This window comes from Ammospiza caudacuta, chromosome 37, assembly GCF_027887145.1.
Source record: "Ammospiza caudacuta isolate bAmmCau1 chromosome 37, bAmmCau1.pri, whole genome shotgun sequence".
Taxonomy (NCBI): domain Eukaryota; kingdom Metazoa; phylum Chordata; class Aves; order Passeriformes; family Passerellidae; genus Ammospiza; species Ammospiza caudacuta.
Genome location: NC_080629.1, coordinates 950,498 through 967,935, shown reverse-complemented (window position 1 = coordinate 967,935; position 17,438 = coordinate 950,498). Strand labels below are relative to the sequence as shown.

At 52.2% G+C, this 17,438-nt stretch overlaps 1 protein-coding gene across 1 annotated transcript; it reads right to left on the bottom strand.

Annotated features, from left to right (window-relative positions):
• Positions 1-1,417: 1,417 nt before the first annotated feature.
• LOC131570689 (syntaxin-1B) lies at positions 1,418-14,949 on the bottom strand. Its single transcript, XM_058823061.1, has 10 exons — positions 14,762-14,949; positions 12,939-13,013; positions 11,431-11,530; positions 9,448-9,522; positions 9,248-9,321; positions 7,481-7,589; positions 6,424-6,497; positions 5,016-5,153; positions 3,604-3,714; positions 1,418-1,821 (listed from the first exon to the last, which is right to left on the bottom strand). Exons 1-10 carry the CDS (start codon positions 14,789-14,791, stop codon positions 1,741-1,743), a joined length of 867 nt encoding a protein of 288 aa, XP_058679044.1. The 5' UTR covers positions 14,792-14,949; the 3' UTR covers positions 1,418-1,740.
• Positions 14,950-17,438: the final 2,489 nt, after the last annotated feature.

The following is a 17,438-nucleotide window of genomic DNA, read 5'->3' as shown; positions in this document are numbered from 1 at the left end:
TTTTTGCCTTTTTTGGGTGGAATTTTCGCCGTTTCGGGCAGAATTTTTGCGCCGTTCCCGGGTGGGGTTTTTGCCTTTTTTGGGCGGAGTTTTCGCCATTCCGGGCGCCCCTCGTTGAGGATGAGGAGGGCGAGGAGGAGGAGGGGGCGGGGAGGAAGAAGAGGCGGAGCCGGCTGCGTTTTTGGCAATGGCTTTCGTAGCAAAGACATCACAGACCACGAGCGCGGGGGGCGGGGCTTGGGAGGGGGCGGGGCTTGGGAAGGGGGAGGGGCTTTGGGGAGGCCCCTCCCCCCGAACGGTTGGGGATGGTCCCGGGGGGTGGGGGAGGGGCCATTCGGGGGGGCGGGGCCCCGGCGGGGCCGGAAATCTAAGGGGGGGATGAGGGCTCGTTGATGACGTCATTGGGTCATTGATGATGTCATTGGGTCGTTGACTGGGTCATCAATGAGGTCATTGCGTCATTGATGACATCACAGGACCGTTGATGAGGTATTGGTGACGCCATTGGGTCATCGATGACATCATCGGCTCATCGCTGACGTCATCGGGTCATCGATGAGGCCGTTGGGTCGTTGATTGGGGTTTTAATGAGGTCATTGTATCATCGATGACGTCATTGGGTAATCAATGACATAATTGGGTCACCAATGGGGTGGCTGGGTCATTGATGAGCTCATCAACGAGGCAACTGATCGGGTCATTGATGACATCATCGATGAGGTCATTGATAATGTTACTGGTTCATCAATGACGTCATTGGGTCATGGATGGGGTCGTCAATGAGGTGACTGGGTCATCAATGACGTCATTGGCTACTGGTTGGACTGGTCAATGAAGGGTTAACCAGTTGGGCACTGGTTTAACGGGTCAATGAAGGGTTGACCAGTTGGGCACTGGTTTAACGGGTCAATGAAGGGTTAACCAGTTGGGCACTGGTTAGACCGGTCAGGGATGGTCGTGTTATCGGCGCGGCGGGAATGAGACGATGGCACCGCCCCCACCCCGATGGGGTCGGTCAACCCAAAAACCCAAAAACCCAACTCAACCCAACCCAACCCAACTCAACCCAACCCAACCCGACCCAACCCAACCCAATGAGACCCAAACCAATGGAACCCGACCCAACCCAACCGAACTCAAGAAAGTCAACGTAAATTAATTCAAACCAACCCAACCCAATCCAACCCAACTCTTCCAACCCAACCCAACTCAACCCAACCCAACCCAACTCAACTCATCCAACCCAACCCAACTCAACTCAACCAACCCAACCCAACTCAACTCAACCTAATCCAACCCAACCCAACTCTTCCAACCCAACCCAACTCAACTCATCCAACCCAACCCAACCCAACCCAACTCAACCCAACCCAACCCAACTCAACCCAACCCAACCCAACTCAACTCATCCAACCCAACACAACCCAACCCAACCCCGATTTGAGGGCGTGGCCAGCGGGGGATGACGCGATGGATGACGACCAATGAGGAACAGGAAGGGGCGGAGCTTAGATTTGCCGACCCCGGGGGGGGCGGAGCCTGGGTTGAAAGGGGGCGTGGCCGGCGGTGACGGGACCACCACGTGCTGGTTCGTCCGTTGGCAATTCGTTAACTCGTTAATTTATTCGCGATCGATGCGGTTGATTGGTTGGTTGATTAATTAACGGGATTGTCGGGGGAGGGGCGCGAGAAGGGCGGGGCCGGGGCGAGGGGGCGGGGCCTGGGGGCGGGGGCGGGGCCTCAGAGGCCCAAGGTGCCCCCGATGGACGAGGCCAGGACCACGCCCAGCACCACGCAGCAGATGATGATCATGATCTTCTTCTGCGCGGGGACCGCGGTTTGGGGCGAATTTGGGGCAATTCGGGAAATTCGGGGATTTGGGGAGTTTGGGGGTTTTGGGGGATTTTTCACGGATTTTTTGGGGGGATTTTGGGGGATTTGGGGACGTTTTGGACAGATTTTGCATCGGGTTTGGGGGGGGGGAGTTTCGGTTTGATTTGAGTGAATTTGGTGAATTTTGATGGATTTTGATGAATGTCGGTGAGTTTTGATGAATTTCGGGGGAATTTGGGGGTGTTGAGAGGGATTTTGGGAAATTTCAGGTGATTTGTGATGGGTTTTAGTGAATTTTGGTGATTTTTAGGGGAATTTGTTGAGGTTTCAGTGGATTTGGCGTAAATTTGGTGAATTTTGGTGGATTTTGTTGCGTTTTGATGGATTTTAATGAATTTCAGGGAATTATGGATTCATTTTGATGAATTTTTGATGAATTTTGCGTGAATTTCGATGAGTTTCCATGAATTTTGACGCGTTTTGACGGGATTCGATAAATTTCAATGAATTTTTCATTCGTTTCAATGAATTTCATTGAATTTCGACGAATGTCAATGAATTTAAACACATTTTGATGGAATTCAGCGCGTTTCATTGAGTTTTGATGGTTTTTCATGAATTTCAATGGATTTTTTCACAAATTTCGGTGAATTTCAACGAAATTTGATGGAATTCAGTGAATTTCGGTGAAATTTGATGGAATTCAGTGAATTTCGATGAAATTTGATGGAATTCAATGAATTTCGATGAAATTTGATGGAATTCAGTGAATTTCGATGAAATTTGATGGAATTCAATGAATTTTGATGAATTTCGATGAAATTTGATGGAATTCAGTGAATTTCAATGAAGTTTGACGGAATTCAATGAATTTCGATGAAATTTGATGGAATTCAGTGAATTTGGATGAATTTTGGGTGAATTTTGGGGGGTTTCGGGACATCCCGGCAGCGGGGGAGGGGAGAGAGAACAGCGGAACGTCACCGACCCCTCCCCCACCCCCAGCCCCTCCCAGTACAAACCAGTACAAACCAGTACAAACCAGTACAAGCCACTGACCCTCCCAGCCCACCCCAGTTCCCTCCCAGTACAAACCAGTACAGCCCAGGCACTCCCAGTCCCTCCCGGCATCCCCCCCCAGTATAAACCAGTTCCCCCCCAGTCCATCCCAGTATGAACCAGTTTGTTCCCAGTTTGTCCCCGGTGCGTCCCAGGCACGCCCAATCCCATTCCAGTCCATGCCAGTTCCCTCCCAGTATATCCCAGTATAACCCAGTACATCCCAGTATATCCCAGTATATCCCAGTTTATCCCAGTTTATCCCAGTTTATCCCAGTTTATCCCAGTACATCCCAGTACATCCCAGTATAACCCAGTTTATCCCAGTTTATCCCAGTATATCCCAGTATATCCCAGTACATCCCAGTACATCCCAGTATAACCCAGTTTATCCCAGTATATCCCAGTACATCCCAGTATATCCCAGTACATCCCAGTATAACACAGTACATCCCAGTACATCCCAGTATATCCCAGTATACCCCAGTATATCCCAGTATAACCCAGTATATCCCAGTATATCCCAGTATATCCCAGTATATCCCAGTATAACCCAGTACACCCCAGTATATCCCAGTATATCCCAGTATATCCCAGTACACCCCAGTACACCCCAGTACACTCCAGTATATCCCAGTATATCCCAGTATATCCCAGTACACCCCAGTATATCCCAGTATAACCCAGTCCCTCCCAGTGCCCCCCACTGACCCTCCGGGCCTTGCTCTGGTACTTGACGGCTTTCTTGGTGTCGGACACGGCGCGCTCGACGTAATCCACCGAGTGCTCCACGTTGTACTCGATGCGGTCAATCATCTCCCCCTGCGGCCAGAGAGTGACCACCGGTCAGCCAGAGTGACCACTGACCGCCCCGAGTGACCACTGACCAGCCACGGTCACCATTGGTCAGTGACCACCGAGTGCTCCACGTTGCACTCGATGCGGTCAATCATCTCCCCCTGCGGCCAGAGAGTGACCACTGACCACCCCGAGTGACCACTGACCGCCCCGAGTGACCACTGACCAGCCATGGTCACCATTGGTCAGTGACCACCGAGTGCTCCACGTTGTACTCGATGCGGTCAATCATCTCCCCCCGCGGCCAGAGAGTGACCACTGACCGCCCCGAGTGACCACTGACCGCCCCGAGTGACCACTGACCAGCCATGGTCACCATTGGTCACCATTGGTCACCACTGATGAGTGACCACCAAGTGCTCCGCGTTGCACTCGATGCGGTCAATCATCTCCCCCTGCGGCCAGAGAGTGACCACCGGTCGGCCAGAGTGACCACTGGTCAGTCGTGGTCGCCATTGGTCACTCACAATGACCTTTGACGGGCCCAGATGACCCGTGGTCACTCTCGATGGCCACTGGTCACTCCCAATGACCATTGATGGATCCCGATGACCACTGGTCACTCCCAATGACCATTGATGGATCCCGATGACCACTGGTCACTCCCAATGACCGTTGATGGATCCCAGTGACCACTGGTCACTCCCAATGACCATTGATGGATCCCAATGACCATTGATGGATCTTGATGACCACTGGTCACTCTCAATGACCATTGATGGATCCCAAAGACCCAATACTCATCCCAATGACCAGTGGTCACTCAGGATGACCAGTGGTCACTCCAAGGTGACCTTCTGGAGATCTTTGATGACCCTCAATGGGTTCTTGGTGACCCTTGGTGGGTCTAGGTGGACTTTGGTGGGTCCCAATGACCACTGGTCACTCCCAATGACCACTGATGGATCCCAATGACCACTGGTCACTCCCAATGACCACTGATGGATCTCGATGACCACTGGTCACTCCCAATGACCACTGGTCACTCCCAATGACCATTGATGGATCCCGATGACCAGTGGTCACTCCCAATGACCATTGATGGATCCCAAAGACCCAATACTCATCCCAATGACCAGTGGTCACTCAGGATGACCAGTGGTCACTCCAAGGCGACCTTCTGGAGATCTTTGATGACCCTCAATGGGTTCTTGGTGGCCTTTGGGTGGTTCTTGGTGACCGTAGGTGGGTCTGGGTGGGTTTTCATGGATCCCAATGACCATTGGTCACTCAGTGGTCACTCGGTGGTCACTCAGTGTCCGCACCTGGCTCTCCACCAGCATGGCCATGTCCACGAACATGTCGTGCAGCTCGCGGATGCTCGTCTCCAGCTTGATGATCTCGTTGTGCCGCGTCTCGATCTCGTTCAGCGCCTGCTTGGTCATCTGCGAGTCCATCTTGATCTGCGGGGACACGCGGCGGTCAGCGGGGTCACCTGGCGGTCACCTGGCGGCCACCTGGCCCCAGAGATCTCCAGGTGGTCGCCATAAATCGTCCGGTGGTCACCGGGCATCTCCAGGTGGTTCCGGAGGTCACCTGGTGGCCGCCAGAGGTCTCCAGGTGGTCATCAGAGACCTTCAGGCGGTCACCAGGTGTCTCCAAGCGGTTCTGGTTGTCACCTGGTGGTCGCCGTAAATCACCTGGCGGCCACCCAGGATCTCCTGGCGGTCACTCGGTGGTCACCGAGGATCTCCTGGCGGTCACTCGGTGGTCACCGAGGATCTCCTGGTGGTCACTTGGCGGTCACCCAGGATCTCCTGGTGGTCACCAGATGCCCCTGGAGATCCCCGGGTGGTCAATTGGTGGTCACCAGGTGGTCACCAGGTACCTCCAGGTGGTTCTGGGGGTCACCATGAATCATCTGGAGGCCACCTGGTGGTCACCAATGATCCCCTGGTGGTCACCAATGATCCCCTGGTGGTCACCAATGATCCCCTGGTGGTCACCAGATGGCTCCCGGTGGTCAGCTGGTCCTGGGGACCTCCAGGTGGTCACCCAGAGATCTCCAGGTGGTCACCACAAATCACCTGGAGGTGACCGGGAACCACCTGGCGGTCACCTGGCGGTCACCCAGGATCTCCAGGTAGCGCCCAGTGAGCCCCGGTCAGTCTTGGTGGCCGCAGTGACCACGTGGTCACTCCCAGTCCCTCCCGCTGGCCCCGCTGACCCCTGGTGGCCACGGTGACCGTGCTGGTCACTCTGGTCACTGTGGTCAGTGGTCACTCACGTCGTCCGTGACGATGGCCAGCTGGCCGCTCTCCAGCGTGGCCGTGACCACAGTGACCCCAGTGACCACAGTGACCACAGTGACCCCGGTGACCACAGTGACCACAGTGACCACTGGTCACTCCCAGTGACCCCAGTGACCACAGTGACCCCGGTGACCCCAGTGACCCCAGTGACCCCAGTGACCACAGTGACCACAGTGACCCCAGTGACCCCAGTGACCCCAGTGACCACAGTGACCCCAGTGACCCCAGTGACCCCAGTGACCCCAGTGACCACAGTGACCCCGGTGACCACAGTGACCACAGTGACCCCGGTGACCACAGTGACCACAGTGACCACAGTGACCCCGGTGACCACAGTGACCCCATGGTCTCTCCCCATGACCCCAGTGACCCCTGGTGACCGTGCTGGTCACTCTGGTCACTCTGGTCAGCGGTCACTCACGTCGTCCGTGAAGATGGCCAGCTTGCCGCTCTCCAGCATGTCCTCCAGCTCCTCGTTGGTCGTGGTCCGGCCGGCTGCGGGAGAGTGACCGCTGAGTGACCGCAGCAGTGGTCAGTGACCCCCGAGTGACCCCAGAGTGACCGCAGCAGTGGTCAGTGACCCCCGAGTGACCCCAGATGACCCCAGAGTGACCCCCACTGATCTCCAGCTGTCTCTGGATGCGGCCCTTGCAGCGGTCAGTGAGAGTGACCGCTCTGTCCATCCCCATCCCCTGATAACCCACGATGACCAGTGACCCCGGGTGACCCCAGTGGCCACTCAGAGTGACCAGATGACCCCAGAGTGACCCTCACTGATCTCGAGCTGTCTCTGGATGCGGCCCTTGCAGCGGTCAGTGACAGTGACCACTCCATCCCCATTCCCCGATGACCAATGATGACCAATGACCCCAGATGACCATAGATGAGCAGTGAGTGACCAGAGCAGTGGTCAGTGACCCCCGAGTGACCCCAGAGTGACCCCCACTGATCTCCAGCTGTCTCTGGGTGCGGCCCTTGCAGCGGTCAGTGAGAGTGACCGCTCTGTCCATCCCCATCCCCTGATAACCCACGATGACCAGTGATGACCAATGGCCCCAGAGTGACCCGAGCAGTGGTCAGTGACCCCAGGTGACCCCAGCGGTCACTCAGAGTGACCAGAGTGACCCTCACTGATCTCGAGCTGTCTCTGGATGCGGCCCTTGCAGCGGTCAGTGAGAGTGACCACTCCATCCCCATTCCCCGATGACCATTGATGACCAATGATGACCCATGATGACCCATGATGACCAATGACCCCAGCGGTCACTCAGAGTGACCAGATGACCCCAGAGTGACCCTCACTGATCTCGAGCTGTCTCTGGATGCGGCCCTTGCAGCGGTCAGTGTGACCATTCCATCCCCATTCCCCGATGACCAGTGATGACCAGTGATGACCAATGATGACCAGTGATGACCCATGACCCCGGGTGACCCCAGCGGTCACTCAGAGTGACCAGAGCAGCGGTCAGTGTCCGTACTGATCTCGAGCTGTCTCTGGATCCGGTCCTTGCAGCGGTCGCGGTACTTGGACTGCGTCGCGTTGTACTCGGTCATCACCTCCACGAACTTGCGGGACAGCGTCGAGTGCTGGGCAGGTGAGACATGGACAGGTGAGGTGGGACAGGTGAGATTGGACAGGTGGGACAGGTGGGACAGGTGGGACAGGTGGGACATGGACAGGTGGGACATGGACAGGTGGGACATGGACAGGTGAGAGATGGACAGGTGAGACAGGTGGGACGTGGACAGGTGAGACAGGTGGGACGTGGACAGGTGAGACAGGTGGGACATGGACAGGTGAGATGGGACAGGTGAGACAGCTGGGACATGGACAGGTGAGACATGGACAGGTGGGACAGGTGGGACATGGACAGGTGAGACAGGTGGGACAGGTGGGACATGGACAGGTGAGACATGGACAGGTGAGAGATGGACAGGTGAGACAGGTGGGACGTGGACAGGTGAGACAGGTGGGACGTGGACAGGTGAGACAGGTGGGACATGGACAGGTGAGATGGGACAGGTGAGACAGCTGGGACATGGACAGGTGAGACATGGACAGGTGGGACAGGTGGGACATGGACAGGTGAGACAGGTGGGACAGGTGGGACATGGACAGGTGAGACATGGACAGGTGAGAGATGGACAGGTGAGACAGGTGGGACAGGACAGGTGAGAGGGGTGAGAGATGGACAGGTGAGACATGGACAGGTGAGATCACCAGGTGAGGTCACACAGGTGGGACAGGGACAGGTGAGGTCATACAACGATGACGCTGCTGCTGGTGACGATGACGATGCTGCAGTCAATGGTGACGATGATGATGGTGACGATGACGATGGTGATGGTGACGATGATGATGGTGACGATGACGATGATGGTGATGATGACAATGATGGTGATGATGACAATGATGGTGATGATGACAATGATGGTGATGATGACGATGATGATGGTGACGATGACGATGATGGTGATGATGACAATGATGGTGATGATGACAATGATGGTGATGATGACAATGATGGTGATGATGACGATGATGATGGTGATGACGATGACGATGATGATGGTGATGATGAAGCCACGCCAATGACGATGACGATGATGACGCCAATGACGAAGTCAACGATGAAGCCAATGACCATGACCATGATCATGACCACAGTGATGATGATGACGACGACGCACCTGGCAACGATGATGATGATGATGATGATGATGATGATGATGGTGACGACGACGGTGACGATGACGATGAAGGCGATGATGAAGGCTCACCTGCGTTTTGCGGATCCGCAGGTCGGCCGAGGAGCGGCGCAGCGATGACGATGAAGATGATGAAGGTCAATGATGAAGATGATGAAGGTCAATGACGATGATGACGATGATGACGATGATGATGAAGGTGATGATGATGAAGGTGATGAAGGCTCACCTGCGTTTTGCGGATCCGCAGGTCGGCCGAGGAGCGGCTCAGTGATGAAGATGAAGATGATGAAGGTCAATGACGATGATGAAGGTGACGATGATGAAGGTCAATGACGATGACGATGATGGCGATGATGACGATGATGATGAAGGTGATGATGAAGGCTCACCTGCGTTTTGCGGATCCGCAGGTCGGCCGAGGAGCGGCTCAGTGATGAAGATGAAGATGATGAAGGTCAATGACGATGACGATGGTGACGATGATGATGATGACGATGATGACGATGACGATGAAGGTGATGATGAAGGCTCACCTGCGTTTTGCGGATCCGCAGGTCGGCCGAGGAGCGGTTCAGCCCCTCCTCCTGCTCGATGCTCTGCTCGATGGCTGCGGCCGGACAGCGGTCACTCAGTGGTCACTCAGCGGTCACTCAGTGGTCACCATTGGTCACCATTGGTCACCATTGGTCACTCAGTGGTCACCAGTGGTCACAGGGCAGGGGTCAAAGGTCACCTTTCAATTTGGAGCGCACTTTGTTCGCCGTCTTCTTGATGTCGGCCGTGAGGTCCTCGAGCTCCTGCTTGGTCTCTGAGTGACCGCGAGTGACCGGTGAGTGACCACGAGTGACCAGTGAGTGACCGCTCACTGACCACTCACTGACCGCTCACTGACCGCTCACTGACTGATTAATGACTGAATAATGACTGAATAATGAGTGATTAATGACCAGTGAGTGACCGGTGAGTGACCGCTCACTGACCGCTCACTGACCGCTCACTGACTGATTAATGACTGAATAATGACTGATTAATGAGTGATTAATGAGTGATTAGTGACCGCGAGTGACCAGTGAGTGACCGCTCACTGACCACTCACTGACCGCTCACTGACTGATTAATGACTGAATAATGACTGAATAATGAGTGATTAATGAGTGATTAGTGACCGCGAGTGACCGGTGAGTGACCAGTGAGTGACCAGTGAGTGACCAGTGAGTGACCACTCACTGACCGCTCACTGACCAGTTACTGACTGATTAATGAGTGATTAATGACTGAATAATGAGTGATTAATGAGTGATTAGTGACCAGTGAGTGACCGGTGAGTGACCAGTGAGTGACCAGTGAGTGACCAGTGAGTGACCAGTGAGTGACCGCTCACTGATTGGTCACTGACCAGTTACTGACCGATTAATGAGTGATTAATGAGTGATTAATGAGTGATTAGTGACCACGAGTGACCACTCACTGACTGGTCACTGACCAATTACTGACCAGTTACTGACCAGTTACTGACCAATTAATGAGCGATTAATGAGTGATTAATGAGCGATGAGTGACCAGTGAGTGACCAATGAGTGACCACTCACTGACCGGTCACTGACGAGTTACTGACTGATTAATGAGTGATTAATGAGTGATTAGTGACTGATTAATGACTGATTAATGACCAGTGAGTGACCAGTGAGTGATTGGTCACTGACCAGTTACTGACTGATTAACGAGTGATTAATGAGTGACTGATTAGTGACCAGTGAGTGACCAATCACTGACCAACCATTAGCTTATTAATTAATTAATGAACTCACTCTCGTCGGGGTTGGGGGGGGCCAGGACGGCGCCGTGCTGCTCCTTAGTGACCCCATTAACGCCATTAACGACCCATTAACCGTTCAATAACCCCGTTAATGACCCCAATAACCCAATTAATTAATTAATGAGCTAATTAATTAATTAATGAACTCACTCTCGTCCGGGTTGGGGGCGGCTAGGACGGCGCCGTGCTGCTCCTTAGTGACCCCATTAACGCCATTAATGACCCATTAACCCCGTTAATGACCCCAATAACCCAATTAATTAATTAATTAGCTAATTAATCAATTAATGAACTCACTCTCGTCGGGGTTGGGGGCGGCCAGGACGGCGCCGTGCTGCTCCTTAGTGACCCCATTAACGCCATTAATGACCCATTAACCCCGTTAATGACCCCAATAACCCAATTAATTAATTAATTAGCTAATTAATCAATTAATGAACTCACTCTCGTCGGGGTTGGGGGCGGCCAGGACGGCGCCGTGCTGCTCCTTAGTGACCCCATTAACGCCATTAATGACCCATTAACCGTTCAATAACCCCGTTAATGACCCCAATAACCCAATTAATTAATTAATTAGCTAGTTAATAAATTAATGAACTCACTCTCGTCGGGGTTGGGGGCGGCCAGGACGGCGCCGTGCTGCTCCTTAGTGACCCCATTAATGCCATTAATGACCCATTAACCCCGTTAATGGCCCCAATAACCCAATTAATTAATTAATTAGCTAATTAATTAATTAATTAATGAACTCACTCTCGTCGGGGTTGGGGGCGGCCAGGACGGCGCTGTGCTGCTCCTTAGTGACCCCATTAACGCCATTAATGACCCATTAACCCCGTTAATGACCCCAATAACCCAATTAATTAATTAATTAGCTAATTAATCAATTAATGAACTCACTCTCGTCGGGGTTGGGGGCGGCCAGGATGGCGCTGTGCTGTTTCTTCACCTGCTCCACGTCCTCCGAGAGTTTCTCGATGCAGCCCCGGATCTCCTCCACCTCGAATTGGGGGAAATTTGGGGAAATTTGGGAAAATCGGGAAATTTGGGGGAAATTTGGGGGAAATTTGGGGGAAATTTGGGGGAAATTTTAGGGAAATTTCAGGGGGATTTTATGGGGAATTTTGTGGGAATTTTAGGGAAATTCAGGGGGATTTTGGGGGGGAAAATTTATTTTTATTCTGGGGGGAAATTTTGGGGAGATATTTGGGGATTTTTTTTTTGGGGGGGAGAGGAAATTTGGGAAAATTTGGGGGGAGTTTTTGGGAACTCGGGGGGTCTCAGAAAAAAAAAATTGGGGGAATTTTTTTTGGGGATTTTGGGGGAGTTTGGGGGAGTTTTGGGGAAAATTTGGGGAAATCTGAGGAATTATTTTGGATTTTCAGGGGATTTTTTGGGGTAATTTTGGGGGATTTTGGGAGATTTCGGGGGGAATTTTGGGGGGGATTTGAGGGATTTCTTGGGGGGAATTTGGGGAATTGTAGGGATTCGGGGAGAATTTTGGGGGAAATTTGGGGATTTTTGGGGGGAAATTTGAAGGGAAAGTGGAGAAACTTGGGGGTCCCAGAGGGATTTTGGGGGAATTTTAGGGGAATTTGGGGAATTTTGGGGGTCCCAGGGGGACTTTTGGGGGTTTTTGGGGTCCCTGATCCCATTTTTGGGGGTCCCAAACCCATTTTTGGGGGTTTCGGGGTGGTTTTTGGGGGTCTCTGGGTGGTTTTTGGGGGTCCCTGATCCCATTTTTGGGGGTCCTGAGCCCATTTCTGTGGGTCCCAGCCCCATTTTTGGGGGTCCCGAACCCATTTTTGGGGGTCCCAGACCCATTTTTGGGGGTTTCGGGGTGGTTTTTGGGGGTCCCTGATCCCATTTTTGGGGGTCCCAAACCCGTTTTTGGGGGTTTCTGGGTGGTTTTTTGGGGGTCTCTGGGTGGTTTTTGGGGTCCCTGATCCCATTTTTGGGGGTCCCAGACCCATTTTTGGGGGTCCCAAACCCATTTTTGGGGGTCCCAGACCCGTTTTTGGGGGTTTCGGGGTGGTTTTTGGGGGTCCCTGATCCCATTTCTGTGGGTCCCAGACCCATTTTTGGGGGTCCCAAACCCGTTTTTGGGGGTCCCAAACCCGTTTTTGGGGGTTTCTGGGTGGTTTTTGGGGGTCCCTGGGGGTTTTTGGGGTCCCTGATCCCATTTTTGGGGGTCCCAGAGCCGTTTTTGGGGGTCCCGAGCCCGTTTTTGGGGGTCCCAGACCCGTTTTTGGGGGTTTCGGGGTGGTTTTTGGGGGTCCCTGATCCCATTTCTGTGGGTCCCAGACCCGTTTTTGGGGGTCCCAAACCCGTTTTTGGGGGTCCCTGGGGGTTTTTGGGGTCCCTGATCCCATTTTTGGGGGTCCCAGAGCCGTTTTTGGGGGTCCCACCTGCTCGAAGAACTCGTCCATGAAGTGGTCCCTGTCCACCGTCACCACCTCCTCCTCATCGTCGCTGTCCTTGGCCTGCGGGGGGCGCTCTCAGGGGGGCGTGGCCTCGGCGAGACCACGCCCACCACGAAGAAAACCCCGCCCCCAAACGAGAAAACCCCGCCCCCAAAGTTTCCCCCCAAAATCCGAAAATTCCCCCGTTAAAAAAAAAAAAAAAACACGGAAAAAAATAAAAATCCCCCCAACCCCCCAAATCTGCCCCAAAATAATCCCCAAAAATCCCCCAAAAAACCCCCAAAAATAATTTAAAAATCCTCCCCATCCCCCACCCTCCCCAAAACCCCCCAGACCCTCCAAAATCTCCCCAAAAATCCCAATTTTTCTCCCCAAAATTATCCCCCCCAAAAAAAATCCCCCAAAATCCTCCCCAATCACCTCAAAAATCCCTAAAAGCCTCAAAAAAAAAAAAAAAAAAATCAGGAAATCTCCCAAGAAATCTCAAATTTCTTCCTAAACTCCCAAAATCCCCCCCTCCCCCCCCAAAAAAAACCCCCAAATCCTCAAGAAATCCCCCAAAATATCCCCCAAAAAATCCCCCCCAAAAAAACCCCAACAAAATAAAATAAAAAAATCCCCCCCAAAAATTCCAAAACCCTCCCAAAAAAATCCCAAAAAAAATCCCCAAAAATCCCCAAAAATCCCCAAAAATCCCCAAAAGTTCCCGGGACCCCCCCCCTCAAATTCTGCATCTGGCACCCCCCCAACCGCCCCCCAAAAATTCGCCCCCAGACCCAAAAAATCCCCTCGGGACCCCCCCAAAATCACTCCCAGGGCCCCCCAATAACCCAAAAATTAAAAAAAAAAAAAAAAAAAAAATCACCAAAAAATCCCCAAAAATCCCCAAAATTGTGTCCCAGCCTCCGCCCCGCTCCGAGACCCCCAAACCCGCCCGGAACCCCCAGAATTGCTCCAGATCGCCCCCAGACCCCAAAAATCCCCTCCGGACCCCCCCCCAAAAAATCCCCAAAAATTAAAAATAAAAAATCCCAAAAAGTCCCCAAAAAATCCCAAAAAATCCCCGAGACCCCTCCCCCCAATTCCCCATCACCCACCCCCCCCAAAACCCCCCGGGACCCCCCCAAAATCGCCCCCAGACCCCAAAAATCCCCTTCAAAATTTAATAAAAAATCCAAAAAAATCCAAAATAGCCCCAAAAATTCCCAAAAAATCCCCAAAATTCCCCGGACCCCTCCCCACCATTCCCCACCCCCAAAACCCCCCCGGGACCCCCCAAAATCGCCCCCAGACCCCAAAAATGCCCCCAAAAATTGAATAAAAAATCCTAAAAAATCCAAAATAGTCCCAAAAATTCCCAAAAAATCCCCAAAATTCCCCGGACCCCTCCCCACCATTCCCCACCCCCGTCAGCCCCAAAATCCCCCCGGGACCCCCTAAAATCGCCCCCAGACCCCAAAAATCACCCCAAAAATTAAATAAAAAATCCCAAAAACTCCAAAAAAATCCCAAAAAATTCCCCAAAAAATCCCCAAAATTCCCCGGACCCCTCCCCACCATTCCCCACCCCCAAAACCCCCCCAAACCCCCCGGGACCCCCCAAAATCGCCCCCAGACCCCCAAAAATGCCCCCAAAAATTGAATAAAAAATCCTGAAAAATCCAAAATAGTCCCAAAAAATTCCCAAAAAATCCCCCCAAAATTCCCCGGACCCCTCCCCCCCCCAATCCCACCCCCGCCCCCCCCCCAACCCCCCCCGGGCCCTCCCCGGCCCCCCCCGATTCCCCTCCCCCCCCCCCCCCGCTCACGCTGCGGAGCTCCTGGGTCCGGTCCTTCATGGTGGGGGAGGGGCGCGGGCGGGGGTGGGGGAGGGGAGACCTCCCCGGGGGGCGCGGGGGGGGCGGGGGAGGGGCCGGGACCCCCCTGGGCGCGAGGCTGGGGGGGCGGTGGGGGAGGGGCGGCCCCGGGGCTGCGGCGGCGGCTGCGGCTGCGGAGGGGGGGGGAGGGGCCGGAGTGGGGGGGGGGGGGAGGGGGCTTGGGGGGGGAGGGGCTGCGCAAAGGGGGCTGCGGCTGGCGCGGGGGCGGGGCTAAAAGGGGGCGGGGCTAAAAGGGGGAGGGGTTTGGGGGGAGGGGCTGCGCAAAGGGGGCTGCGGCTGGCGCGGGGGCGGGGCTAAAAGGAGGAGGGGCTTGGGGGGGAGGGGCTGCGCAAAGGGGGCTGCGGCTGGCGCGGGGGCGGGGCTAAAAGGAGGAGGGGCTTAGAGAGGGAGGGATTGGGGGCGGGGCTGCGGCTGGCGCGGGGGCGGGGTAAAAGGGGGGAGGGGCTTAAAGGAGGAGGGGCTTGGGGGGGAGGGGCTGCGCGAAGGGGGCTGCGGTTAAAAGGGGGCGGGGCTTAAAGGGGGCGGGGTGTTTAAAGGGGGAGGGGATTGGGGGCGGGGCTTAAAGGCGGATTTTTTTATTATTTTTTGGGGATTTTTTGGGGGTTTTTTTTTTGTTGGGGTTTTTGGGACATTTTAGAGATTTTTGGGGGGAATTTTGGGCTTTTTTGGGGGGATTTTTTTGGAGATTTATTTTGTATTTTTTGGGATTTTTGGGGGATTTTTTAAGGATTTTTTGGGGGATTTTTAGGGTATTTTTTTGTTGGGTTTTTTGGGACATTTTAAAGATTTTTGGGGGATTTTTAAAAAATGTTTTTGGGGGATTTTTTGGGGGTTTTTTGTTGGGTTTTTTTTTGGACATTTAAAAGATTTTTGGGGGGAATTTTGGGCTTTTTTGGGAGGATTTTTTGGGGGGATTTTTTTTGGGATTTATTTTGTATTTTTGGGGATTTTTGGGGGAGTTTTTGGGGGATTTTTTTTGGGGATTTATTTTGTATTTTTGGGGATTGTTGGGGGGATTTTTTGGGTGTTTTTTGGGGGGATTTTTTGGGAGTTTTTTGGGGCTATTTGTGGGATTTTTTGGGCTTCTTTTTGGGCTTTTTTTTGTTTTTTTTTTTCGCGTTTTCTGGGATCATTTGGGGATATTTTGGGGATACTTTTGGGGGTTTTTTGAGATTTTTTTGGGGGGGATTTTGGGCTTTTTTTGGGGGCATTTTTTTGAAAATTTTTTGGGATTTATTTTGTACTTTTGGGGATTTTTGGGGGGATTTTTTGGAGAATTTTTGGGGGATTTTTTGGGTGTTTTTTGGGGCTATTTGTGGGATTTTTTGGGCTTTCTTTTGGGATTTTTTTGCGTTTTCTTTGGGGATTTTTTGGAATTGGAGGGAGGGGTTTGGGGTGGGGGAGGGGCTTAAAGGCGGATTTTTTTATTATTTTTTGGGCATTTTTTGGGGGTTTTTGGTTGGGTTTTTTGGGACAATTTAAGAGATTTTTGGGGGGGTTTTTAAAAACTATTTTTGGGGGATTTTTTTTTTGGTTTTTTTTTTTTTTTTCGCGTTTTCTGGGATCATTTGGAGATATTTTGGGGATTCTTTTTGGGGGTTTTTTGAGATTTTTTGGGGGGGAATTTTGGGATTTCTTGGGGGGATTTTTTTGAAAATCTTTTGGGGATTTATTTTGTATATTTGGGGATTTTTGGGGGGATTTTTGGGGCGGATTTTTTTGGGATTTATTTGGTATTTTTGGGGATTTTTGGGGGCATTTTTTGGGGGGATTTTTTTGGGATTTATTTTGTATTTTTGGGGATTTTTGGGGGATTTTTTGGGATTTTTTTGGGGGGGATTTTTTTTGTGTTTTTTGGGGCTATTTGTGGGATTTTTTGGGCTTTTTTTTGGGACTTTTTGAGGGATTGTTGAGGATTGTTTCAGGATTTTTTGGGGGATTTTTTAGGAGATTTTGGGGGGATTTGTTTTGATTTTTGGGGGGATTTTCTGGGGGAATTTTTTGGAGGAGTTTTTGGGGATATTTTGAGGATTTTTTGGAGGAATTTCTGGGGTTTTTTTTTGTGTTTTTGGGGATTATTTTGGAGGATTTTGGGGGGATGTTTTGGGATTTGGAGAATTTTGATGAAGTTTGGAACTTCAGGGATTTTATTGGGATATTTTGGGGGTTTTGGGGCCATTTTTGAGGATTTTTGCTGAAGTTTAGGGCCATTTTGAGGGATTTTGGGACCATTCTGGGGAATTCAGATGGATTTTGGGGCTACTTTGGGGAATTTAGTCGAATTTTGGGAAATTTTGAAGAATTTCAGGCATATTTTGGGATTTTTGGGGTATTTTGGGGCCATTTGGGGATATTTTGAGGCCATTTTTGGGAAATTTTGATTATTTTTTTTTATTTTGGAATTTTCGGGATATTTCAGGAATTTTGGGGATATTTTTGGGGCCATTTTGGGCAATTTTGGGTCCCTCCCCTCCCCATGAATTCATTCACAGCCGCCATTGCTGACCCAGCGTTTATTGACCCCACCCAGGGGCGTGGCCAACACAAACCCCGCCCACAAACAAGCCCCGCCTACAGTTACACAAACCCCGCCCGTTTCCCCAACAAA

Bases quoted from the DNA above. Each gene is read 5' to 3' on its own strand.
- LOC131570689 (XM_058823061.1), bottom strand. From the start codon at position 14,791: ATGAAGGACCGGACCCAGGAGCTCCGCAGC. The intron at 5,154-6,423 runs GTGAGTGACCGC...GTGTCCCCGCAG, and splicing joins TGGCCATCTTCACGGACGAC to ATCAAGATGGACTCGCAGAT. The intron at 1,822-3,603 runs GTCAGTGGGGGG...GTCCCCGCGCAG, and splicing joins ACCAGAGCAAGGCCCGGAGG to AAGAAGATCATGATCATCAT.